This window comes from Musca domestica, unplaced genomic scaffold (assembly GCF_030504385.1).
Source record: "Musca domestica strain aabys unplaced genomic scaffold, Musca_domestica.polishedcontigs.V.1.1 14, whole genome shotgun sequence".
NCBI classification, from domain to species: Eukaryota; Metazoa; Arthropoda; class Insecta; order Diptera; family Muscidae; genus Musca; species Musca domestica.
The window spans coordinates 10,219,773-10,246,611 of record NW_026712192.1 but is presented as its reverse complement, the minus strand read 5'-3'; the positions used below and the strand labels follow the sequence as shown (position 1 = coordinate 10,246,611).

Below are 26,839 nucleotides of genomic sequence, written 5' to 3'. Positions count from 1 at the left end.
GAATATGATTGCTCCTGGTTATGGAACGTAGCATTTTTATCCCTATTTTGAAATTCGAAAAAATTTTCCCCTATTAAAAAAAAAAATCAAATTGATTCTATGCCATTTAACTTACTTGTAAACGTTTGCCACTATTTTCACCAGACAACATGGGATGGTTGGGAGTAAAGAAGGGTATGGACACAGCATAGAAACCAACAATAGAAGCAAAATCTGTTTGGAAAATGAAATACATTAAATATGCAGTTAGATTCACAAAAAAAAGAACACGAAACTTACATTTCCCCACAAGATTGTCCACAATACCCATGCCAACACGGAATTCCAAAAATTTACGCAAATGTGAACGTAATTTCGAATAGCTGGCCAACAGGGTTAGCTTTTCACGTGTATTGCCCTGATAGAAGGCAACTTCTTCGGAATTTGTGATCAGACGGCTGTTAACATAGCGGAATTCACCTTCAAGTTTTTGTTCTTCCACAGTGAGGCGGCCAGTGGGGCGACGCAATCGTGTAAGGAAAACACCAGCTACCACTAAATACATCATAAGTATGGAGGGTGTCTAAAATGAATATGAATGTAAATTAATGAGATTTTGAAACACTGTTTTTTTGGAACCAATCGTTTTACCTTGGCACCCAAAGTTGTGGTCAAACGATAAACATATATGAATATATCCAATATGGGTTTACTGATATTCGAATACAAGTCTGTGGCACTTTCACAAAACTTATCAATATCGGTTGTTAACAATTGATCGGCATTGGCTATTCTATTGTCTAAATTGGACATTTTGTAGTAGGTGTAACCGCTGCAAGTATAAATGACAATATTTGTGATTAAAATACATTATTCAATCTGTTAATTATTTTCCAAACTTACTTCAAATATTGATTATACAAATGATGTGTTAAATTTGTTCTAAATCTTAGTTTCAGTTCACCTAAACTCCATTTTAAGATGTTGGTTACAACAGAAATCTAAATGATAGAATAAAATTGAAGTGCAAATTTAATAGAAATATGAAATCATTTGTTACCATTGGCAATGCAGCTAAGTATTTTATTAAAGCTTTTTGGAACGCAGGTTTATTCATATGGATAATTGTGCTTTCCACCACAGTGGCATTTTGTATCATCCAAATATCACTGACAGAGCGTCCAACCAGTGAAGCTGCTACCAGAACTAAAAGACCACTTTCCATACTCCAAAATCTGGGAATTAATATGGCTGCAAGAAAAAAAATTACAATTAATGTTGAACTTCTCCAAATTTAGGCGAATTTTTTTCTTGGCATTATTTTTATTTTGAAACCTATGGATGGATTACGAATGGAAGTGCATATATTTTGTAAAATGTTATGGAGGACTTCATCATTTGAGTGGGGTACGCCATTGTCCCGAGCCTCATAGGTTTAACAAAGATTTAAAAGGAGTAGCAAATCGTTGGACTTAGCGCCCGATGTTGAAAAAACAGTGATAAATTCTTCACACGTTCTGCCATGTACCATATGTTTAGAATATGGCTGTGGCATGGTTAAAAAATAAATTTGCAAAAGTTTAAAGTTTAATAAAGAAGCTCAATTTCAAATTGTGATCGTTGTTGTTGTAGAACCTCATACAGCTGTGTTCGTTCTGACTTCTCTCAATCCGGTTCTGCTTCTAAGTCCAGTTTAAAAAAAGAAGCAACCTATACGTGTTGGGTCCACAACGATACTGGAGTTAGTTGAATAGTTTTGGCAGCGAAATAGTTGCACCGTGTCATGTGGACCTGTGCCACAAACTGGGCAGATGTTCTGCAGGTCGTTATCAATCCCAATTCCCAATAGGAATTGAGTCGGCTGCACTATCCTAATCTTAACTTAGCCAAAACTACTAGAGTTTGTCGGGCAGCATATCGTGCGATATGTGACTGAAATATCAAAATCTGATAACCGAGAAGTGCCGTTATAAAGGAGCTAAAGTAGCTATACTTAAAGGCCGGAAGGCATTCGTTGCTGGACAAATACAGTTGGTATTTACGGAGATGTTGTTATTATAGCAGCTCGTGATGCTTGTTCGTTCTGATGCAACTCTAATGTGGTTCAGCTTCTAACTTCAAGTTCATGAAAAAAGCGACCTGTATGGACTGGATCCACATCGATACTGAAGTTAGGTGAGTAGGTTGGACTGGGCAATTAAAGATGTGCAACGTCTCATATAGGCCTTTGCCACATGGTAGGCAGATTTTCTGAACATTGCTATGAATTCGTACCCAATACGAATTATGGGGCTACACACAATCTAAAACGCAGTTTAGCAAAAACTAATCTGATATGACGAAGTAGCCCTCAGCAATTGCTAACGAATGATCTCCGAGACTATATGTGCGGACGCCAGTCGTACGTGGAATTCCGGAACAAGAAGTGGATCATCTACATGAGGAGGCGAAATACCGTCCCTTACGTCAACATAATCATATGCTTTCGTTGCAGTATGCAGGTGTTACCGTGAGAGTCATCCCAACCAACATATGGCGTATACAACTCCCCCACCCAGGCGTGTCAGGAAGGACATAGACGATCTAGAGGGAGGTCCAACGGTATAAGAGAGAACCTCTTGATCAAGAAGTCTATCAGGCAGGACTGAGTGGCATTCATACCGATGCAGTCGCAGATGCTATCAGCAATTATAGAATGAATGCAGTCCTCGGAGTTCACCCCCATCCATTGCAGCAGAAGAACACCAGCTGCCTAGACAAACCAGGGCAGTTTTAGCGCAAATACGTTCAGGATGGTGAAGTCGTCTCAATTCGTATTGGGCACGAATTGACGAAGATGTGCGATACAGGCCCGCACAATATGCTGCACCCCTTTAATTGCACAGCCAAACCTACCCAACTCACTCCAGAAGATCTCTGACTACAGCCCGTTAAAGTAGCCGAATTTTTAAACCTGGAGCTTGAACCAGATTAGCAGAATTCAAAAATCTACATGTACTACTGCTGCAACAACAACCTATTTCTCCATAGCTTCTCTAATCGCTTCAGAATGAATGCTACTCAATTTAGAGAGCAATTTTGACAATTGAGTTACTGAGTCAAAATTTGCTCTTTTTACTCGCTCTCATTCTTAGCTCCCCAAGTGCTGCCGGCAAGAGACTTGAGAGACTTGAACCTTGTTCCTACTTCCAATTTCATCGCAGATAGCTACGGTATGCGTGGCCGTGTTCATGATTTAGTCTCACATTGCTTAGTCCCAGAGAGTTTGACTCGTACAAAACGCATAATAGTTTTCCGCTTTAACTTGCAAGTGGATAACTATCGGGATAAAAATTTTCCAAAAAATTGATAGCAATTTGAGTATTCACCGACTCAGTCTTGGCAATGTCTGTCAAGTCAATAAAAAGAACTTTCAATTCTTTTATAAAAATATTGTTTTATAATTTATTTTTGTAACAATTAAAAATTCCTTCACCCCATCGCAGAAATGGTCTCCGGATTGGCAGTAGCAATAACAGCATCGCTACACTCGATATTGGGCGTATCGTTTTTCATCGTACAAAAAGCTGATTTGTGTTCCAATGCTCCGACTTTGGCAAGTTGGTTATTTATAATAGGATTTTTCGACTTACTTTTGGATATCGAAATATTCCCTCTACGATATAGGCATCTGCCGTATGTATGCCAGGTTGCAGCCGAAACAGTGATGAGTCTATTGCTTGTCGAATTCAGTGCGTTAATTGTTTGGTGTACAATTGAGAATGTAACGTGCAGAATGAGCAAAATTCTATTGCTTGTTGCTGGCCTACGACCAAAAATCTACATGGACTGGGAACAATATATACTGGGAGCAGCAACAACGGCAATAAGTTTAACATTTCTCATATGTGTTGGTTATGCAACCGATCATTTTTATTTATTGCAAAAGAAATCGGTGCGTTTGTATCGAAAAATTATTGAAAATTGTACAAAATTATGGCAAAATTCTCTACAAATTGTAAAGTTACGAGCGGGGCATTGTAAAATTAGGGAAGGATGCGAACAATCAAATAATTGTTGCCCCGTATCTGCAAATGTCGGATCCTTAAACTATGATGATGTTCTACAACCAAATAAATTTGAAACAACTGCTAGTCCTTATCGCCGACGTAATCGCAGTCGAAGAAGATATCGTCGTTAATTTGTGGATGTTTCAATAAGAACGTAATGCACACAATTGTAACCCTACAAAATATTTTAAATAAAACCGGAATCCTCTCATTACATGGAAGCACTGTACTTTAAAGATTTTGTTCAAAGATTATTGAATTTATTTCAAGACATCTGTAATTTGGTAGAGGGTTATCAATAAAGTGGAGAAACTGGATAGGGAGCAAAGACCACTTAGTGATTGAGTGAGAAGTCAATACTCTTTCAAATGAGATTCGACACAAAACCTATAATGAAGATTACTACAGAACACCGTAACATTCCGCCCAAGGCGTTCTAATAGAATTTGAATTAGAAGAGTTAAGAGAAAAGAGTAAAAATAATATACCCTCGGTCCCTCGGACGAATCAAAAAAGAAAGAATTTGCATTGGTTAACCAGTAAAAAAGGTCAAAATTAGGTCGGCCTGGCAATATGCTAACCTACACCAATAAAAATATTTAGTAGAGCTACCAGTAAAAAGCCAGTTATGGCTTCAGATTAGTTATAATTTGAAATCAGAGGGAAGTAACATTTGGGATGCATATCAGACTCTGAATCGATTTCCCCTAAATTTGACCAAGGCATTTGTACCTCCCGTACCAAATAAAATTGCTATAGATCATGCATGATATGACTTCGAGAAGGACTATATTAAAAAATGCATATCGAAGCAATATGGAAAACGAGTTTCACCAAATGTCGTATTAGTTTCCAGGGTAAATTCGATTGAATGTCCAAATATCCATCCAATTTGGTCTGATATTTTACATTTGTTGCATAATCAACGTGAAATCGGATGAAGATATATAAGAAAGCTAAATCCAACATAACATTTTGCAGAGGTATTTCTGAGCTGTAACTGATATCTGTTACCAAATATTACTGTTGTGGAGTGCATATTACGATTGTGAGGGACTTACCAAATCGGATGAAGCTATATATGGGAGTTATATCAATATCTGAACCGATTTTCACCAAATTTGAAGTACTATCTACTAGGCAGACCCCCCAGCCATCCAAGCCGATTGTAACCAAACCCCCTACAAGCTCAAAGCCTGTAAAGAGCCACAAGGAAGCGGTCAAGCCAAAGAGGACGGAAGTGAAAGCATTCCCAGACAATCTTCGAGTGGCTGTCATCGATAAAACCGAACCGAAAGATAAAATCAGCTAGAGTAGATGGCTGATAATCGAAGATTGTCTGAGGAACTGGTCTTTCTGGGTAAAGGTGATCCAAATAGGCCGCAGTTTGGCAGCGGTACCCAAGGGCGTAAAAGTCAACTGCTCTGAAAACGAGGAATCTGAAGAATTCCTGGTCACCACAGTAACTGACTTTTACGAGCTTTGGCAAGGGTGCAATTTAGCGGCTGTATCCTTGAAGGAGATCCCCTGACAGCTTGGGTGCCACCACCATCGGTGGATGCGGTACGCATTCTGTCGATAATCGGCAAACAAACCCCCAACCTGAGAACACACAACTGGCTTATCGTCAGTTCGAGGGGGGCAGCCTGGTAGTCAAGATATCTATTGATACGGATTGTCAGGATTATCTTCAAGCTCGTGGGGGCAAGTTGCATTTCGGAACAGTTTGGATTCGTTTCCGACAAGCACCGCTGCATTAGGAGTAGGAGAGGATTAATTTCTCCTATCCCACACAAAAGCTGAATTAGACATAGCCCTGGTTCAGGAACTCTATGTCCACAACAATAGAGTGACTGGACTAGGGAGTGGGCTGTACGTCTCTAACGCAGTCTCCAATTGTGACATGGCAAGGACGTGCATCGTTGCTAAAAAAAATATAAACCTAATATTCTTTATTAAGTTCAGTGGTGGTGATACTACGGTGGCGAGACTGGAGACAAAATCCTGGAGGGATCTCATCTTCATATCTCTTTACCTACCGTACGAGCGACGGTATGGAATGCATATTACGGATGTTAGGACTTAAACATCAAATCGGATGAAACATATATGTGGGAGCTAAAGTTATATCTGAACGGATTTTCACTAAATTTAAAGTACTTGATTCTAGACTGAATTCGGTCGGATGTGCCGAAATATATTGTATTTGGATGAATAATACCAATATCAATCGAAATCGAACGAAGATATATACGGGAGCTTTATCTAAATTTAGACCGGTACTCAAAAATTTAAATAAAGAGTTCGTTTTTCGTCAAAGAATAAAAAATGATTTGTGTAAAATGTCATCTCAATCGGACAATAAATGCGGACATAAATGAACTAAGAATGTGATTCTATGAAGATCTTCATCACGAACTTCTGCATGTTACAAAATAATGCACAAAGACGTAATGCCCTGTACAACAGAAAAGCGTAGGGTATAAAAATGCAATATTCTAAATTTTAATGCCAAAATACTTACGTAGAATTTGTCGCAACTGTTTGAAAAACAATGCATTTACATGGGCCTTTGGGGGTTTCTTGTCCTTTTTCTCTGTGATAGTGTATTGTACTCGTTCATCGTAACCATTTTTTCTGAAAAATAGTTTATAAAGAGATTGATTAATTCGGGTTAAACATATGTTAAACATAAAAATAATAGTAGCTATGAAGGCCGACAGATATAATGTGCATAGACTTCGACACTACTATGCGTTCATTCAGATGGGTTAATAAAATTCCATAATATAGAATCATCCTTTTCGTAGAATTTGTTTGAAGGAAATCTTCCTTTCATTGTCTGCGAATATTAAGTTTATCGAAAACAGAACGAAGCATGGTACAATAAGGAGGTAGAACAACTTCGTAAAACTACAGAAATACAGCCCTGAGGCTATGCCCGCTTCCTGTCAGAATCATTCAAAATTATAGGCAACAAATTGTTTCTATTTATTTGGTATTTTTTGTTCCTTTCGAAAATGAGTCAAATATCGTGAAAGATGATTGAAATTCTCTCAAAAATATGATCCTAAGTGTTCAATCTTTCAATTCCATGGCAAATCAGGTTAATATTAGTATTGCGCGCCCCGCAATTTTAGTTTCTTTCAATCATTGATTTTGAAAATGTTTTGTTTTTATTTTTCAAAGCAACAAATACATACACAAAATTGGCAGAAGTCGGGCACACCTAAAAAAAATTTGTAATCAGCTGGGAGCCCTACCTTACCTTTTTATTGTACCATGGAACGAAGTATAAAAGGCCTTTAGGCAGAAAATTTGAATTTGGTTCCATTGGGGATATAGTAATATATAGTAATTTTGAATTGTCGTAACCAGAAAATGCGGAAATGGATACTAGAAAAATGTCTTTTAAAAGCAACATATACGTCACTAAATTGAACTTACCATGGTACTATTTTCAGTTCAACCAAATTAGTCTTGTGAAAAGTAATTTTTCAGAGATTGTCATTGCCTGAAAGTTGTACTTCCTTTTATGGCGTACTGTACATAAAAGTAAACCACAAGAAATCCTTTCAAGTTCTGAATCAAAGCATCTTCAAGAAGATCGAAATGTGGATCCTATAAATGTGTTGACCTACTGGCGACCTAGGCGTCAAAAACATATCAATTGTCATTTCGAATAAAATAAACAAATAAAAATCACTTAATGAGACTAAATTTTAACTAAATTCCATATAAATGGTGGCATAGGCCATACAAAAAAAAAATCAAGACAATGACATCAAAATTTGACCAACACTGTTTAACTTTCAAACTTATGACGCAATTAGAATTACAATTCAATAAAAAAAATTAACAGTTCTCTTTTGTTGTTGATGTGTTATTTTCTCTAATTTTCAGGAGCGTAAGCTTTAACATTCCCAGTAAACATACAAACAAAGTGTTGACTGTGACACGCCATACGCGAGGGTGGAGTATTGTTTACATGGCAAACCAACCCCCCCCCCCCCCCCCCCCCCCCTTCCTCCCATCAATTACGTTGTGTGTTGTTATTACTACCGGCATCAGTGTTGCCTATTTTGATTTTTTTTATACCCATCACCATACATAGTGAGGAGGGTATATTATGTTCGTCATGCCGTTTATAACTCATCGAAATAATAATTTTAGACATAACAAAGTATGTATATTCTTGATCATTCTTGATCAGCGTAAAGCTAAGACGATTTAGCGCTTTCCGTCTATCCGTCTGCTGTAATTAAGTTTGAGTAAAAACGAATGAAGATAGGAAGCCAAAATTTTGCACAGATGAGTCTTTTGTCTGCAGGTAGGCCAAGATGGGCTATATCGGTCCACGATATCATATAGCCTAATATAATGGTATCGCCCAGCCGCGATATTCAGCATTTTGATGATTGTAGCCAAAATTTTCAATTAAATTGTTTGAAAAACCACCAAAAGAGTCCCCTACGAGTACTTTGCCCCCTGGAAGAGTATTGTCTACATAGGTCCACGATATGTACTGTCCGTTCGTCTGTTGCAATCACGTTAGATTAAACACCAATGAAGATAGGAAGCTCAAATTTTGCATAGATCAGGTTTTTGTTCGCAGGCAGGTCAAGGTGGGGTATATATTTAAAACTTATTTCTAAGCACTTCGCCCCTGAAAGAGAAAATGTCTATATAGCTCCACGATATCGTATAGTCCACCTACAACGGTACCTCTCAATATTCGGTATTTTGATGACTTCAGCGACATTATTAACCGGAGTTGTTTCAAATTTCGTATTTCGAGTTCATAATAGGTACTACAGCCTGTGACCAAAAATTGTTTATGGAAATGCGTACTATATTTGTACGAAAAGTACTAAATAGTACTAAATTTGATTTTGGGTGAAGGAATAGGGCTGGAATCTTCAAATTTGATATTGAGATCCTTGTTGGTATCTGGGATTGAGATATGGAGGTGGTTTTGGAAATGCGTTGGTATCTGAGATTGAAATATGGGGATTGTTTTGAAAATAAGCACTTCAACTGTACGAAGATAGAGATAGGGTTTTGGGATAGAAATGGAATTCTAAAATTTGGTATCAAGGTCACTGTTGTTGTCTAGGATGGAGAGAAGTAGGTGCACGTGTAGTATAACTGTACACATGTATGGTAACACATTTAGGATTGGGTCTTGGGATAGAGCTGGAATTTTAAAATTTGGTCTGGAGGCCACTGTTGGGTATATAGTTTTAAGATAAGAAGATGGATTTGGAAATGCGTACTATGATTCTTCAAAAAGTACTAAATGGTATTTAATTTACCGGCGAAGGAATGAGTAGAGTTTGAATCCTGTAATTCGATATAGAGGTCTCTTTTGGTTACTAAATATAAAAAGTTGTTGAAATAGTTTTGGTCAGAAAAATTTGATGTGGAACGCAAGGGTTTAACTAATATGTTCTTCAGTAAACTTCAAAAGGAAAGATTTTAAAAACTTTTTAGTGTAAAGGGTAAACATTTTTCCATTATTCATTTCGAAAAAGGAAAAAAATGAATGATACATTCAATCTGGAAAGTCTGAGAATTTATTAAAATGTATAAAGTTTTGATCAAACAATTTTGTCAAACTAAAAAATATGTGAATTTTAAGACTTAAAAACCTATTACGACTGTTAGAACTAAGAAAAAGATTTATGGTGGACTTTTCGGTGACGAGGTAGCGAGCACTTACTAGTTGTTTATATACAGGGTGAGATAACAAATAACAAAGGCAAATGCCATAATTTCTACATTTTTTAAAATTTTATTAAATGAAAGTAAAAAATGACTAAAATAGCATCAAATTTTAGAATATGATTAGATTTGTTCAACTTGGTCACCTTTGGCACGAATTGTGGCCTTCAAACGGCCAATGAACCGTCACACGCTGCCCGAAATTTGCTCTGCGGTATTTTGGCCCATTCCCGGTGAAACGCTTGCTTGAGGTGATCGACACTTTGGTATTTTTTAGTGCCAACCTTGCTTTCCAAAATACTCCAGACACGGTAGTCCAACGGATTGGTATCCGGAGAATTTGGTGGCCATTGTGCGCTGGAAATGAAGCGAGGAACCTCATTTTGTAACCATTCTTGAGTGGCACGTCCTTTTGGAATGTCCAAGGTCTGCGGCTAAAATGTTTGCGAGCCCAAGGTTTTAATACACCCTCTATAATATTTTCGCGATAATATTTGGCATTTATTCTGATGCCGCGGTCGATTAATACGAGCGGAGAGCGACCATCGGCTGTTATGGCGGCCCAAACCATCACCATGGCCGGCGCTTGAGTTCTGGTGGCCAACCGAAGGTGCACCTGACCTCTTTGGCATGTAAACACGATCGTTTTGTTTATTTACAAACTGCTGGACAACGAATGTTTTCTCATCGGAGAAAATCAAATTCGGGAGTTCACCACTTTCGGTCAAGCGAATCACCTCTTTAGCTCTACTGAGTCAATTTTTTCTGCTGCGGTGTTAGTTCTTGCACTTTTTGGAATTTCAATGGCTTTACCCCGAGCTCATTTTTCAATATTTTCCGAATGGAACATTGCGATATGTTCAGCTCACAAGACATTTTTCGGCCACTGCGATGCGGGTTTCGATCAAGTCGCTTCTTTACTTTTCGAACCATTTCTGCTGACGTCGGGCTACGCTACCAATAGGACGGTAACGATCGATGGTACGAGACACAAAAGATTTATTCACATTTAAATGCTGGAGTGCTCTAAAGATAGCCACTTGTGGTTTTCCCAAAGCCATGCTATACGACCCAAAATATTTGATATAGCCTAGAAACCTTTACCAAATCTTCTCAGATTTGAATATGTTTCTCTCTAATTTAATGTCTATGATATACCGACCATGCTACGTTTTTCCAAATATATTCAATTTTTGGATGGTACAATTAAGGTCCGAGTAGAATAAAGTCTATAAAGATAATTTATAACTTTCACATATTAGTTCCAATCGATTTCAAATTTAAAACGCTCCCAATTTGATTTCTTACGGGTAGCTCTAAAAATGCGAATTGTGGTGTAGGTTATCATAAAGTCGTCCCAGACCAGTTTTTATCTACCCAAAGTTTATCTTCCTACATTTTAAATCATTCGCCGTTTCCGTCCATTTTTTGTAAATCTGCAATGGCAACACTGGCCACAATCCCCAGCCAACCAATATCAACTAACAAATATGCTTGTATGTAGATAAATACACCTTCGAGTGTTGAACACCCAATAATAATAATAGTTTGGTTTAGATCGGGAAATAAAATATTTGTTCAAATTAGCAACAATAACATAAATAGTAGAACAATTTTTTTATATATTTTTCGCTCGTGGTCATTATAACTGGCACCGAACCGATAATGAGGTTCTAATAAAATCTTATCACTCTTGTAATTATGGCAATAAAAATTAGAAATAAAGGGGAGATAACAAACAAAGCGTCATCGAAAGAGAAATGGTTAATATCAATGCCTTACTATAGAAGGCGACATGATTAATGTTAGGGTTAAGAGTTTGTCGTTTTGGCCATATAAACTCGTGCAAACGGCTTTCTTAACAAAGAAAGCCAAAGAAAAAAAATCGAGTTTCAGAAAATTAAACAAAAATAGTTTTTGCATTAAGCGCCGGTGAAACCGTGTTCTGCTTTTTGCCAAAATATTAATGATGCTTTGTTCCACAGTTTTTCTTGGTCATCTCATCATCATCATGATATTTTACCACCTATTTAAGTTTTTGTTGTTGTTGATTTTTTTTTTTTTTTGGAAACCATAACCTTGCAATTCATTTTATTGAATTAATTTCGAGCGGACTTTGATCGTATGGCGTGTCGTATTTGACGACTGTTTTTTTTTTTTCTGTTTAATGTCTAGCTTTTATCTATCGAAAAATTATTTTAGAGAAACCAACAAGCCATAGCCCGGCAGCCAAGCAGCCAGCCATACACTTGTGACTGACTTTAGTCGAATAAATTTGAATATGAATGGGAAAAGTTCATTCAGGCTTGGAATGGGTAAATAAAATGTAGGGGAATCAAAACAACAGCAACAATAATTTTAAAATATGGACAAAACTGAGAAGAAAGTGGAGGGAATTCTAGAAAATTCTATCACAAAAGGGGTGGTTACATTCGAACTGAGGAAAATGTAATGATATTGAAAATTGATTTACAATTTTTTACTTCTTAACTAAAACTAAAAGAGTGCTGGGAATGAGTAAAATCTAATCAATTTTGAATAAATTTTGCTCCCACTCCAAAAACCGAGGAAAATATATTCACTCCTCATCGAGCGACATCGAAACTTTGAGTATTCTCGATTTTTTTCGCTCCCAAGAGCGCTTCCGGTGAGTTCACTCTTTATACAAATTCAAACGAGTTTTTCAGAGATTTCCACAAAGCACGCGTAACAACGGACTTTGGAAAGTAAGGAGAGACCTTCATGATCTAAAGAGAGCGAGGGAGGTACAGAGATATAAGAGAGAGGCATAGATAAACATACATATAAAGCCGACCTTATGTAGGCCTTGATTCCTCCTAGCGAAATTTTTTTTTTTTAATCCCACGTTTGTTCTTCTTATCATACTGAAAATCGATTGGCACTTTTTTATGTCTAAACTAAATCACAAAAAACTTAAAGAGTGTTCGGCAAGTGTAGAATCGGCTTGATTTTGAAGGAAGTTTGCTCCCTCTCAAAAACGAGGAAAATATAATCACTCCTATTTGAGCGAAATCGAAAATTTAGTTTGCTCGATTTTTTTCTCTTACGGGAGCGCTTCCTTTTGAATTCGAGATCATTTTTTTGTACAAATTCGAGCGAGTTATTCGTAGAATCCACATAGCACGCGCATCAAGACAAGTAAGGAGAGACCTTCAAGATCTAAAGAGAGCGAGAGAGGTACAGAGATAAAAGAGAGAGACCCTAGATCAACAGGCTTATAAAGTAGGACTAAATAGTTCTCACGGTTCTGCGGTAACAGCAGATATGATAGAATCAGAGCCATAACTGCTACAATACAAGCATGAGTGGTAAACTATGCGGATCCGGTGTGGTCCGCCAACTTTTGTGCTACGCAGTGGAAAAATATTCAGTTCTGCAAGAATGCCGCCCTAATAATCGCTACAGGGTGCCTTCTCATAAGACCTGTCGACTATAGACTTCGACCACCTATATGAGGAGGCGAAGGTTTCATCTGCTTTATGCAATACCTGCTTGGGTGTTACAGACAAAGCAATCCGAGTCTCTATCTGGTGGATAGGCAACCTCCACCCAGGAACCTAAGGAAAGACCTTCATTATCTAGAGAGAGGTACAGAGGAATAAGAGAGAGCCTCTAGGTCAGACCTATCAAGCAGGACTGAATAGTATTCATTCTAACGCGGCCTCAAAAGTCATGGAAGGATGTAAAGTGAATGTTGTACTAGGAGACCCTCCCATGAAGACCGAGAGCTACCCCGAAAACCTGATTAGTTTTGGCTCAAATAAGATCTGGATGATGCAGCCGCCGCAATTCCTATTGACAGCGATGCGCAGAACATCTGCCCAGCTTGTGGCACAGGTTCACATGACACGCTGCACCTATTTCGCCGCCCAGCCAAACCTACTCACCTAACTCCAGTATCGTTGTCGACCCAATCCCTACAGGTTGCATCCTTTTTGTGACAGGACTTAGAAGCAGAACCCGATTGAGGAGTCAGAACGAACAGAACAACAAGCTGCAACTCTTCAAACCCGATCAAACCTACTCACCTAACTCCCGTATCGCTATGGATCCAACCAATACAGATCGCTTCCTTTTTGAACTTGGTGTTAAAAGCCAAGCCAGATTATAGAAGATATCAGATCGAATTCCGAAGTAACCTTCGGTACCGACGAATTCGCCGACTATATCGTGAGATTTATAGGCTTTGGACCATTTTTTGTGGACCTATGTTAAAGCTCTTGTCTATAAAGGCAAGCCCGCTTCAGATTCTCCATTAGAATACAACATTGAAAGACTTATTAGAGAGATACTGCCTGTTAGAAAGATTGTCCCAAAATTGAACTAAGGGGATGACCATTTAAGCCCCAGTCGCAGTTAACATTTGCATGGAATAATCTTTAAACATTGAGCTATATAGACCACACTGTTAATTCAAATAACAATTTCATGCCCTTTTCCGAATGTTATGTGCTTTTATTTTACAATACCCATTTTTATACCCTACAACACTATGTGTTGGGGGTATTATAAGTTTGATTGGGCCAAAAATTATGTAACACCTCGAAATATTGATTTCCCACATAGGAAAGTATATATGGATCTTCCTAGCTCGCCGAGCTGAGTCGATCTAGCTATGTATGTCCGTCCGTCCGTCTGTCCGTCTGTCCATGTTAATTTGTAATCACTCTACAGGTCGCAATTATAGCCCGACCTTCACGAAATTTAGAATGGAGGTGGGGCTTAGGTCAGAATAGAACCCTATTTCTTTTGGAGATGATCGCATAATATTTAGGGGTTGAAATGGACCAAATACTGAAAAAATGTCGGATTTTGAAGTAGCTATACAGGTCGCAATTATAGAACAATCGACGCGGAATTTCGCATGTAGCTAGAGTTAGGGGGGGAAAAGAAGCCTACCAATTTGGGTGGTCATCGGATAATATTTACCATATCTTTTGTGTTGAAAAAATTCAAAATTTTTCATGAAACCGCGAATATTTTAAATACCGGCGAAATCCCTAAGCCATGACAAGGTTACTTCTGACCTTTACATTGATGTTAACATCCAACAAATCGGATATACAGCGAACTATGTGCGATATATATGTTTATCAAAGAAGATATGCTTGAAAAATCTCTTATATGTCGATAACGGCTGAACTGATTTCGACAGTTCTCATTAATTCAGAATGGCCTCTTGGCAGGAAAGAAAAAACGTCTAAAAAATCGCATAAAAATATCTCAATGAAGATGAAAATATTGATTTTTTTAAATTTTCTCATATTTTTTCAATTTGCCATATTTTTGGCATATTTTCATTTTGAATTAAACATTTGGTAATATTTCTACAGCTAACAAAACTAAGTAGTTAGGATATCAGGATATCATATACAGATCGCATTTATGGCCCGATCCTTACGAAATTTTGCATGGGGATAAGATGAGGGTCAGAATAGAAGGCTACTCTTTTTGGAGATGATCGCCATATATTTAGGGGTTGAAATGGACCAAAAAACTGCAAAATTGTCAGTAGGTCGTAATTATCGCCCGATCCTCAGGCACATTTGAATGGGGGTTACCGGACATTGCAAAAGCCAAGCAGTTTTGGATGGCCATCCAAAAATATTCAATGTGTGAAATAGTTTGCCAACTTTTGTAGACAAAATACGAAAATGTCTATTCCAGTGACTTTTTGGAGAATTCACAAATAACGCTGATTTCTTTGAAGAATATAGTCAAATGTCTGTATCTCATATAGATGCGTTTCAGTCAAAAACCAATAATAAATGTTAATCTTTTGCCACTTCTGGGAGATTATAGGTCTTTGGGAAATATTGGTTCCAGATCTAGGAAGACCATTTAAATTAGTTTAAGTTGCCATTATTCAAAAATTAGAGAACGAAACCTGATGGTTTTCTTTTATTATTTGTCACAATATCTTGTGGAATTCTTTCGAGTATCTCGCCTATATAAACTGTATCGTTTATTATAGTGTTGTAGGGTATTCAACGGTCGGCCCCGCTCGACTGTAGCCTTTGCTTACTTGTTTTTTTTTTTTAAATCACCCTTTATATAATTTGTGGAGTTTAAAATTCTTATTTCGCAAAGTTTCAAACGGAATGAAGAACTTAATATGCCCTCCAAATTGACGTGGGTGATACAATCACCCAACCCCGTGCCCATTGCATTGAGCCCCATCGACAATAATAATTTCAAAAATGTTCAACAAAAAAATAAAAAAGAACTTCTAAGGCCCCAAAGCCCCATGGACTTAGAATGAGGTATGGCCAGTTTTCAATGTTATCAGTAAACTTTGAGTCATTTCAATAAACTATAACTGAGGTACCTAAAACATTCAATAAAGATAAAGACGAAAACACCACAAAAATCTAAACAAAAAAATACAATACACCTCTAACTTGTGGAATCTGGCGGTATAAGAACCTCTGCCAATTACATACACACACATTCATCCATAAGAAGAAAACACACGCTTCAATGTTCAGTCGTGGCGGTTGGCTGTTGATGACGTTATATATAATAAACAATCAAATAAACAACGTGCTCAGCATGACTATTGAAAATTTATAAATTTGAAAAGAACGAAAAAAAAAGAATTATTTGGCTAGCTTTGCTATCTAGTTTTAGGCCTTACACTAATACATACACTGAAAATGTGAAATGACAATTTTTATAAAGAAAAGTCATATTTTCACTAGAATCTCGGCCCTTTTGCACATTTTGTACATCTTGTCATGCTTTGACGGAATTTGTTAATATTTGCATGTTCTTTCTAATTTTCAATACATACTGCTTCCTTTCTTCAGGTAAAATATTTCTGCCAAGAACTGGAAATCTTTAAAATGCAATTATTTTTAAATTAGGCCTTGTTATCAAAATGGGTATAAAATATAATCATCGATCAGTCAAAAGGGCAACAAATTGAATACTTTGAACTCAGAGCCGGAATTCCATTATTATTATGGGAATAGAACTGGTACACAACCTAGCAGACGATACGAAACAAAGCCCAAGCTTTATTGCACCTACAGTCTTATCGCAGCGAGCGTTATCGATCTACCTAGACACAGCAGCTGTACTATCGTTCATTCAGACACTGTCAACGCCTTAGACGTCTCAGGGTATTTTCTATTTGTGTGTATCTGAAATACTGCCGTCTGCTGACTTGACTGTTATTTATAGGATTCATAGCGGTGGATATTGGTGGAAATTATTTGCCCATCGACCCGCACAATCAACATCGATAAAATAGACGTTCACTCTTACACCGAGGTCATGTACGATATAACCGGACGTACAGTGTTCCGAATTCGATTTTTCTGGTAAGCCCAGATCCCTTATTTGTAGTCACAGATTTAAAAAAAAATCATAGGATCCGATAGTAAAATAATAAGGTAGAAATTTCGCCGATGGCTAAAATGCCCGTCCGCCTTACTAATGTAAAACAACACGTATCGAAGGAAGAATCAGATTATGAAAAAAATCGATTTCGATTATGGAAAATATCGGTCGACATCTACAGGTAATTTCCGATCAAAATTCAAAATTTACAAGAGATGTAACACATCTAATTCAAAGTATCTTACAGTAGGTTTACATATGAACGGGTTAACTATTGGATTTGGATAAAAACTTTCTTCTCCATTACCTATACCTCAAATAAATCCTCTTGATGTAGGTTAACTCTACAAAAAGTTCTAACATAAACATGACATCATGTAGTCCAAGCCTCGCACCAAGTAATATTTATATTACACTTAGGCTGGGTGCGGCTATGAAAAGTACTAAAAACTGAATACTTCGTATTGGGCAAACGGAATGAAATTTGGAATGAGAGTCACTAAAGGAGTTCAAAACCAAAGGGTTTTTGGGAAATTCGAACTTTAAGGTAACAAACTTTGATATTAAGATCTCTGGCGGTATCTGAAATTGAGATATGGATTTGGGTTGTGAAATGTGTACTAAAATTATACGAAAAGTACTAAATTTAGCACTGAGTAAAGGAATAGATCTGAAATCCTAAAATTTGATATTGAGGTCACTGTTTGTGTCTGTGGTTAAGATATTGGAGATGATTTTTGAAATGCATCCTATATATGTACGAAAAGTACTAAATGGTACTAAATTTGGTATTTGACAAAGGAATTGGGCTAGAATACTCAAATTTGATATTAATGTTTCTGTTGGTATCTGGAATTGGGATATGGAGGGGGTTTTGGAAATGTATACTAGAATTATACGAAAAGTACAAAGTAGTACTAAATTTGATATTGCGTGAAGGAATAGAGCTAAAGTCCTGAAGTTTGAAGTTTTGTGGTTAAGATATGTAGATGGTTTTGGAAATGTGTCCTACATTTGCATTTAAAGCACTAAATGGTACTAAATTCGGTATGGATATTGGAGTCTCTGCTGGTATCTGGAATTGAGATATGAGGATGATTTTGAAAATGTTTATTATTGTTCGAAAAGTACTAAATAGTACTAAATTTGGTATTAGTTTAAGGAATAGAGAATCCTGAATTTTGATTAGATGCCACTGTTGGTGACTGTGGTTAAGATTGGGTGAAGGAATAGAGCTCGAAATTTAATATTGGGGTCTCTGATGGTATTTGGTGTTGAAATCTGGCGGTTGTTCGAAAAGTACTAAATTTTAAAAATTCTAAATGGTACAAAATTTTGTTTGGTTTCTATGATTTCATTTGGAGACGTTTTGGACAGAAAAAAATTATGTGGATCGAAGGGACAACTCGATTTGATTGAAGCTTTCAACATTCAAATCTTTATGCTAAGCTTTGGAAAGGTATAAAATGGATTCTACAAGAAGAGAAGCACCGTCAGCTCCGCATGTATACAAGCTAAATTGTCGCATTTGGGGCACCGAAAACCCACACCCATACATTGAAAAGCCGATGCACCCTAAACGATTTGCTGTTTCATGCTCGAAATTGAGCAAGGAGTGGGCGTTACGTTATCAGCCCAAGTTGAATTTTTGTTTACAATAGTTGAAGAAGAGGATATTGACAGCATTTGTTTTCAACAGGAGCTACGGGCGCTATGTTCCACACGGCCAAAGCTGCACTCTGTTTTCAGAAAATATATATGTATTTATTTATATAAAGCGACGTTTAAGTTCGAACTTTGCTTATGGCAATATTGGTATTAAACTTAGATCAGGTACGAAAATAGTGTAAATCGGTCCACACCCTTAGGGACCTTCCCAAGAAAGGCTTAAAATTTAGAATAATAATAACACTCATAAAGTCGGTAGATGAAATGTAAAGATATATCCTTCTGGTACCCCAACATACATATCTCATACAACGTCAGTAAATGAATTAATTTTGTCCCATAATTCCATTGTTATTTCGCATTAACAGCTTTCTCTTGCAGCTAGAACCCACCAGTTTCTGTTGTGACTGCAACAAAATAAAACATTGTATTTGGGTCAAAATAACGGCCAATAACCTCCGAAATAATATACGTCAGTAAATTCATTAGACAATTAATATGGATATATTTACGATTAAAATACAATATATTTTTATCGACTTTTGGCAAATTTATTACATTTTATTATTTTAGATAATTAATATTAAATTTTTTAAACAAAATTAGCCATTTTAATGGTGTAAATAAATATGTTGATGTTGTTCTGTAAAAAAAATTACATTTCGAATATTAATGAATTAGAAAAAATTTATCGATTTCCACACATAGATATAATTATAATAAAATCCCATTTTTAACATACGTCATTAGTTATTATTTTGTAGCAACAAAGTTCATTTGTGAAAATCAATTTCAAAAGAATATAATACAAATAAAAAAGCAGTAAGTTCGACCGGGCCGAACTTTGAATAATCTCCATGATTTAAAACGAATTTGGAAATTTTCAAAAAATAAAATCCCTTAAAAACTCTGTTAAAACCTTAAAAATAACGAATATAGACGTTATATTTGGGGTCTATACGAAGACGTTCAGGTCCACATAGGCAACTTTTGCCATAAGCCATTACAATATTCAAATACAAAACTTGAAAAATAATCGGTGAATTTTGCACCTAAAATCGTCAAAATACCGAATATAGGGTGGTACTGATATATAGATCTATACGAAGACCTGGACCTGCACAGACAATTTTCTGTAACCGGCTGTAGTACCCATTAGGAACTTCAAATACGAAATTTCAAACGAATGCGAAGACCTGAACCGGCATAGACAATTTTCTATCATAGACTGTAGTTTTTATTACGAACTCTAACTACGAAATTTAAACAATGAATAATGTTGCCTATATCATCAAAATACCGAATATTTGGAGGGGCTATAAGAAGACCTAGACCTGCATAGACAATTTTCTGTCACAGGCTGTAGTACTTATTATGAACTTTACAAACACAAAATTTCTAACAATTTCGGTCACCTAACCTACCTAAAATAGTCAAAATACCGAATATATGAAGGTACTGATATATGGGCCTAAACGAAGACCTAGGCCTGTACGAAGACCTGAACCTGCATAGACAATTTTTTCATAGACTGTTGTTCCCATACGAACTCTAACTAGAAAATTTGAAACAACTCCGGTGAATAATGTTGCCAAAATCATTAAAATAGTGAATACTTGGAGGAACCGTTATATGGAGGCTATACGAAGACGTGGGCCTGCATACGCAATTTTTCATAATAGGCCGTTGTACCCATTACAAATTCTAAATACGAAATTTTAAACAACTCCCGTGAATATGTGCTTAAAAAGAATTAAAGTGCTTAGAAAGAACTTCTAGTATGGATTTTTAGACAATTCCTTTGAAAAAAGTAGCTAAAATCATCAAAATACCGAATATAGGGAGGTACCGTTATATGGGGGATATACGATATAGTGGACCTATATAGACAATTCCCTGTCAGGGGGTAAAGTAATAAGAAGGAACTCCTTTTGTGAATTTTCAGACAATTTCATTGAAAAAATTGGGTACAATTACCAAATTACCGAAAATCGGGGGAGTGCCGTTATATGGGAGCTATACGATATCGTAGAGCGATATATAGGGTTAGTTGAAAAAACTGCAACCAACTTCCGACTGCTGTCATTTCTAAGCCACTCGTCATTTCTAAACTCGGAGTAAAGCCATTGAAATTCCAAAAAGTGCAAGAACTTACACCGCAACAGAAAGAAAATAGACTTAAAGAAGCAAAAGAGTTGCTTCGCTCGGCCGAAACTGGTGAACTGCCGAATTTTGGTTTCTCCGATGAGAAAACATTCGTTGTCCAGCAGTTTGTAAATAAATAAAATGATCGGCTAAAAATGTGCACCTTCGGTTGGAGAACTCAAGCGATGATGATGTGGGCCGCCATAACATAACAGGCTGTCCGCTCGTACTAATCAACCGTGGCATGAGAATAAATGCCGAATATTATAGCAAAATATTATAGCAAGCGCTTCGCCGGGACAAAATACCGCAGAGCAACATTCGGGAAGTGGCCATAATTCGTGCCAAAGGTGACCAATTCGAACAAATCTAAACTTATTCTAAAATTTGATGCTGTTTCCGACATTTTTTGCTCTCATTCAATACAATTTGAAAAAATGTAAAAATTATGGCGTTTGACTTTGTTGCAGTTTTTTATCTCACCCTGTAGCCCATCTTCGAACTTGACCTGCCATCGGGCAAAAGTCTGGTCTGTGCAAAATTATTATTTTGATGAGTTATAAACGGAATGGCGAACTTAATATACCCATACATAGTGTGGAGGGTATAAAAAATACAAAAAGTTCTACAACAAACAATTTAGAATAATCTATTTAAAAGAAAACTCATTAAGTGTTTTTATTATTTATGTACAGACAAGTGAACTTTGGTTTGGAATTTCAATTAAAGAAAAAATATAAACAAATACTCTACTTTGCTCATCACAATGACATATATGTATGTCAAATTATAATTAATTTTTAAAATAAATACTTTTTTTAATAAACATACACATATATAGATACAAACATAGATATGTAAAAAAGTATTGAGTAAAAAATGTATAAGAGATGTATATGAACATTTGACATATATTTAAATTCTCTTACAAAAGTAATTTTTGTGGGTCTGTACGGACTTACGTCTATTTAAAACAGATATGATCCAATTCGTAAGGAAAAAACAACTATCAAAAATGTTGAAACCCTTCGCCGAAAAAATTCTGAAGAATGGCCCTATTTCGCACCATCCTATGCGATTAACGGTTTGTAACAAATACGCAGGCGATATTCAATCGAATTAATTGTAAATATTAAGATCTTTCAATACAAAATGAACAAAGTGCTGGTTTGAGACTGAGCTATAGTTTTTCAATTTAAATATAGTAGCGGTGTTTACTTTATTAGATTCTATCCGTATAGAAACCAATTAAAACGTAGAAAAACGCATAACGTTAAACGCGTGCCCAAGCAAATGCTTAGTCATACTATTTTTTGAGATGCTATTAGACTGGTTTTTATCGTTAATTTATGGCTGATATTATAAAAATCACATTCTGGATTATGAATGATAGGTGTTTAGGAATTATACCAAGTTATTCTATTTCACAGTGGACTCCATGTAACGTCAGTTCAATTTTTAATTTTTGTTTGAAAATTTTCCAGAGATTCGAAAAAAGTGCAATTACAGTTATATCGTGAACAATTCTGGGTCCGTAGGGTAATAAGGTCCTAAAATATGCTCAAAAACGAAGTTACGCTATTTTCATTCTATTATAATTATTAAAGCTTCTGACCTTTTATGGTGGCGGTTCCAATATTGACCATTTCATGTCTGACCTAAGTCCGATACAAATATTACAAGGGGCCAGATTTGGCCTATATCGATTACTTCCTGTACTTTATTTGGGTGATAATTTTTGAATATGTTCAAATGTGGATGTGGATCGATCGATGTGGTCCGATGTATTTCACTTCATAAAATAACATCTAAAAAGTGGGCCGATAAATTCCATATTCACTTCCATATTCAGATCTCTTGTTGACAAAAATTCAGACCTCTTGTTGACAAAAATTCAGATCTCTCGTTGACAAAAATATTTAGATAAACCTAGTCTGCAAAGAATAGGTGGCTTGTTTCGCATTTTATGAGATATAATTATTCAAAATGTTGACCCTTTGTGGAGAAGGTACCAGAAGGAGTGAACCGATATATTCCACCTTCACACCAGATCTTGTGTTTGTGGAAATATTGGAAAGGAAGAAATAGTCCGATATCTTCCATCTTCACAAAACGTCTTATGTTGATAGAAATATTGGGGTGTGACGAGTTTGAAAGAAAGTTTATTTGTGGGGGAGGTACTTCATGGAATGGGCCGATATTGTCGACAGATAAAAGCATTGAAAATTTTGACCTTCTTCTGGGTTCGCAGATATATATCATCTTCACAAAAATGTTTATATACGTGCAATTGGAAGAGAGTTCTTTGAGCGTTTTGTTTTTCAAAATCTTCAAATCATTTGTGGTTGAGGTACCAGAAGAAATGGTCGGATCTCTACCATCTTTATAACAGATCTCGTTTTGATGGAAATATTGAGATGTACCAAGTCTTATGAGCTTCATGGATATTCAAGCTTTTGACCCTTTGTGGGCGAGGTATCAGAAGGAGTGGACCGATATATTCCATCTTCACACCAGACCCTGGGTAAATAAAAATATTGTGAGGTGTGGAATTTGGAGACAATCGGATTCTTGCATCAAATTAAAATTATTCAAAATGTTGACCCTTTGTTGGGGAGCTACTTGATGGAGTGAACCGATATCGTCCATTTTTACACCTACAAATATTAGGATTTGAACTCTCTGTGCAGTAAAATATATACATATATTTTTTTAATTTTGACCGGAAGGACTGGACCAATATTGTCCATTTGCGTACTCGATCTAAGTTTGACAATATTATTACAATGTTCCAAGTTTCAACCCTGCGAGAATCATTGTGCGCACCAGTTAGAATACAGGTAGATGCATCAACGCTTGGAAACGTTGATATATTAAATTTTTTTAAATGTTTCTTCTGAAATAAGTATATTTGCACACGTTTTCCTATAGGACATCAATCGGAGGTTGTGATGATTTGCATTTTTAAATTATTTTTACAAAATTTGAATAATTTTTTATTCAAAAATTTTAATTCCAAAATTGGATTGACAGTTCATTGTCCCAGCAGCAGTGTCGATGCGACTACCTGTTTTCTTCTAACATGGCTGAGGGTATAAACATCAAATAAACAAACCCCCTTGCTTTACACAATTTTGTAAAACTTATCCTATCTTATATTCATTGTACCATGGTATACAAAGCTTATTTTTATAAAAATTTCAATTCTTTTACTTCCCAATATAGTCATATTGCCACTAGAAGCGGATATAAGCATACAAGAATGAGCGTTGACTGTATTAGCTTGCTTTTACGCTGCCGCCATTGAAAGAGAAATATATCGCAAAATTTCATGTTCTCTTGATAATAACTATAAATTATTACGCTGATAGACATAAGTTCTGGACACTACCATTACACAATTAGTTTTGAATTCGTGATGAAAATTTCAATAATATTAACAACGTAGGTTAGTTAGCACACATATTCCTACATACGAAGCACAAACAAAACTTGATTAATGAAAAGTTATAGTAAAGTTTATAGTATGTTACGCACTGATAGCCACTTATGATATTAGGAATACAATGGTTGCTATATGCTTTTCTGATCCTGATACAATAAGAAAACATGTGGATTACATGAGCGTAAAAAAATATTACCAACAAATATGAATTATCGATGGTCTCTCAGCAAAAGGATGCTTTCTGCAGTGCTTCTATTAAATTGACATTTTAATGACTTTATATAAATAGAAAACTTCCTACTGGTTCTCAATAAACATACATAAAAATCGTTATATAAGTCTTCCCTCAAAACCAGGTTTTCTTTAGATAGAACAATATGGCAGCATTTCATTTTTATTTTTATATACCTCTTTCAGTTAAACAAAATCAATTGCCAACTGTAAATACATTAAGAAATTTAAAAATAAAATTTTTTAATTCTTATAATTTATGCTGATTGTTGTTCGTCAAGTCCACACATGTGTTTTTTTTTTTAATTTAATTCACCTTTAATCTAAAAAACTTGATTTTTGTGTGAAAATCCCAAACAAATTTTTTTCAGACTCATTTGGACTTTTGCATCTTAAATCTAAATTAATTTTTAGACGAGGTTCTAAAATACTTTTTTCGAAACCATAAATTAGAGTACTGTTAATTAGCTATATTTTTCAGAATTAAAATGTTACAATTTGTGGTAGGTTGGGTAAGGTTGTGTGCGGAAATGTGTGTCGCCTGTATTTTTGTTTTTTATGAAAAAGCACTTTTACTGCATAGTAAGTGTTAGAACAAAGAAAATGGTTTAAAACTTGGTAGTATTGGCAGATGAATTAGTACCCTTCATAATGAGAAAACGCAAGACCTGTTGTTTTAGCAGTAATATATGTTGGGGCTTGTGGACTGCTAATCTGGTTCTGCTTCAATATCCAGGTTTGAGAGAACATCTACTCTTATGGACTCTGGCTCAAGATCCTCTGGAGTGAGTTGGGTATGTTTTGCAAAAGATGCAGCGTATTGTGCGGTCCACGCTGGGCAGACGTTTCGCACATCTTCATAAAATCGCGCCCAATATGAACTGTGAAGGCTACATCATTTTGAACGTAGTTAAGTTAAAAAATACCCTGGTTTGTCTAGGCAGACGACGTTACTCGCCTGTAATGGGTGGTAGATGGACTCTGAGGAGGGGGATTCATACAGTAATGGTCAATTACCTCGGCGGCTACATCAGTATGAAAGCCACTCAGATCTGCCTGGTAGGCTTCTTGATCTAGAGGCTCTCTCTTCTATCATTGGACCTCTCTCTCTCTCACTCTGGATCACACAAGTCTATCCTTGATTGGGGGTTCTGTCCACCATAAAATGGTTAGGATGACTCACACGGTGACAATCAAGCAGGTACTGCAGTAAGACCAGGGGTAAGTGCTTCGAGTAATGACTCCAGTAATCACATTTTTAAGTTTTCCTGCTGCCTTGTTCTTTATTAAGATCTTTACTTTTGGAAAGCACTGGAAATAGTTCCACCTTGTGTCGATCGGTTGTTGAAATTTTCCAACCTCATGATATAGTCGGTTCCTGTTTGTTTGCAATGTCGGTGCCTTACATTTTCAGTACACACAATTGAACTTCACTTCATTAAACCAATTCGTCAGATCTATTTGTCTGACTCAGGAAAGTTGAAAACTTTTTTTTAATTTTTTTAATTTTTTTTTTTTTTCAGTAAAAAACCTTTCGCAACAATTTCAAAATAGACCTGCGATTTTCCGCAGTTGGTTTCCGCATCTACCGCACAACCCGCGTCGTAGCAATGGACTAATTGAGAGGAGAGTTCGATAAGCATTTTATTTCATGTTCGGGACCGACCGCGTGGATTGTGCGATTTAACGCATTTAGACTACTTTTTTGTAGGGCATTGGAAGATAACATTGAAGCATTAATTCGTGAAATACCGGCCAAAATTGGACTAAGCGAATGGACCATTTGAGGCGCAGTCACGGTCAACTTTTACAAGAAATAAACTTCAAATATTATTTTTTATGGACTGAACTATAAATTCAAAAAAAAAAAAAAAATGATGCATTTTTCCGAATTTTATGTGTTTCTTTTCTTTTTGTGAAAAACTTGCCGGAACAACTCTAGATTAGTAAAAACTCTTCGATTTTTTGGAATTTTTTTTCTAGAGGTAGGTATTTTTACTCTGATTCCGGGAGTCCGTGTTCAAGACCCGGTATAGACCCAGATCCACTTACCCGATATAGACAATATAGGAATCCTTTGAAAAATACCTATCCAACAAGTGGTCGCATGAAGGGGTTACTTATAAGCGCTTCGGAAGTTTAGTCAAATTATCTATTTTTTGGAACCGGAGTTTTAATAAAATCCAAAAAAAGTCGAAAAGGGCCCATATGGGGGTCACTATAAGCTTTCCAA

The 26,839-nt window shown here is 36.2% G+C and overlaps 1 protein-coding gene across 1 annotated transcript in view; it reads right to left on the bottom strand.

The window, feature by feature from the left end:
* Positions 1 to 26,839, bottom strand: part of LOC101901316 (ATP-binding cassette sub-family D member 3) — a 37,870-nt gene that overhangs the window by 5,882 nt on the left and 5,149 nt on the right. Inside the window, exons 2-7 of the mRNA XM_005184885.4 lie at positions 6,553 to 6,665; positions 1,040 to 1,230; positions 883 to 980; positions 631 to 811; positions 280 to 562; positions 116 to 213 (exon numbers count right to left, since the gene is read on the bottom strand). Of these exons, the coding sequence (XP_005184942.1) occupies positions 116 to 213; positions 280 to 562; positions 631 to 811; positions 883 to 980; positions 1,040 to 1,230; positions 6,553 to 6,665 (964 nt within the window). The remainder of the gene's footprint in view (positions 1 to 115; positions 214 to 279; positions 563 to 630; positions 812 to 882; positions 981 to 1,039; positions 1,231 to 6,552; positions 6,666 to 26,839) is intronic.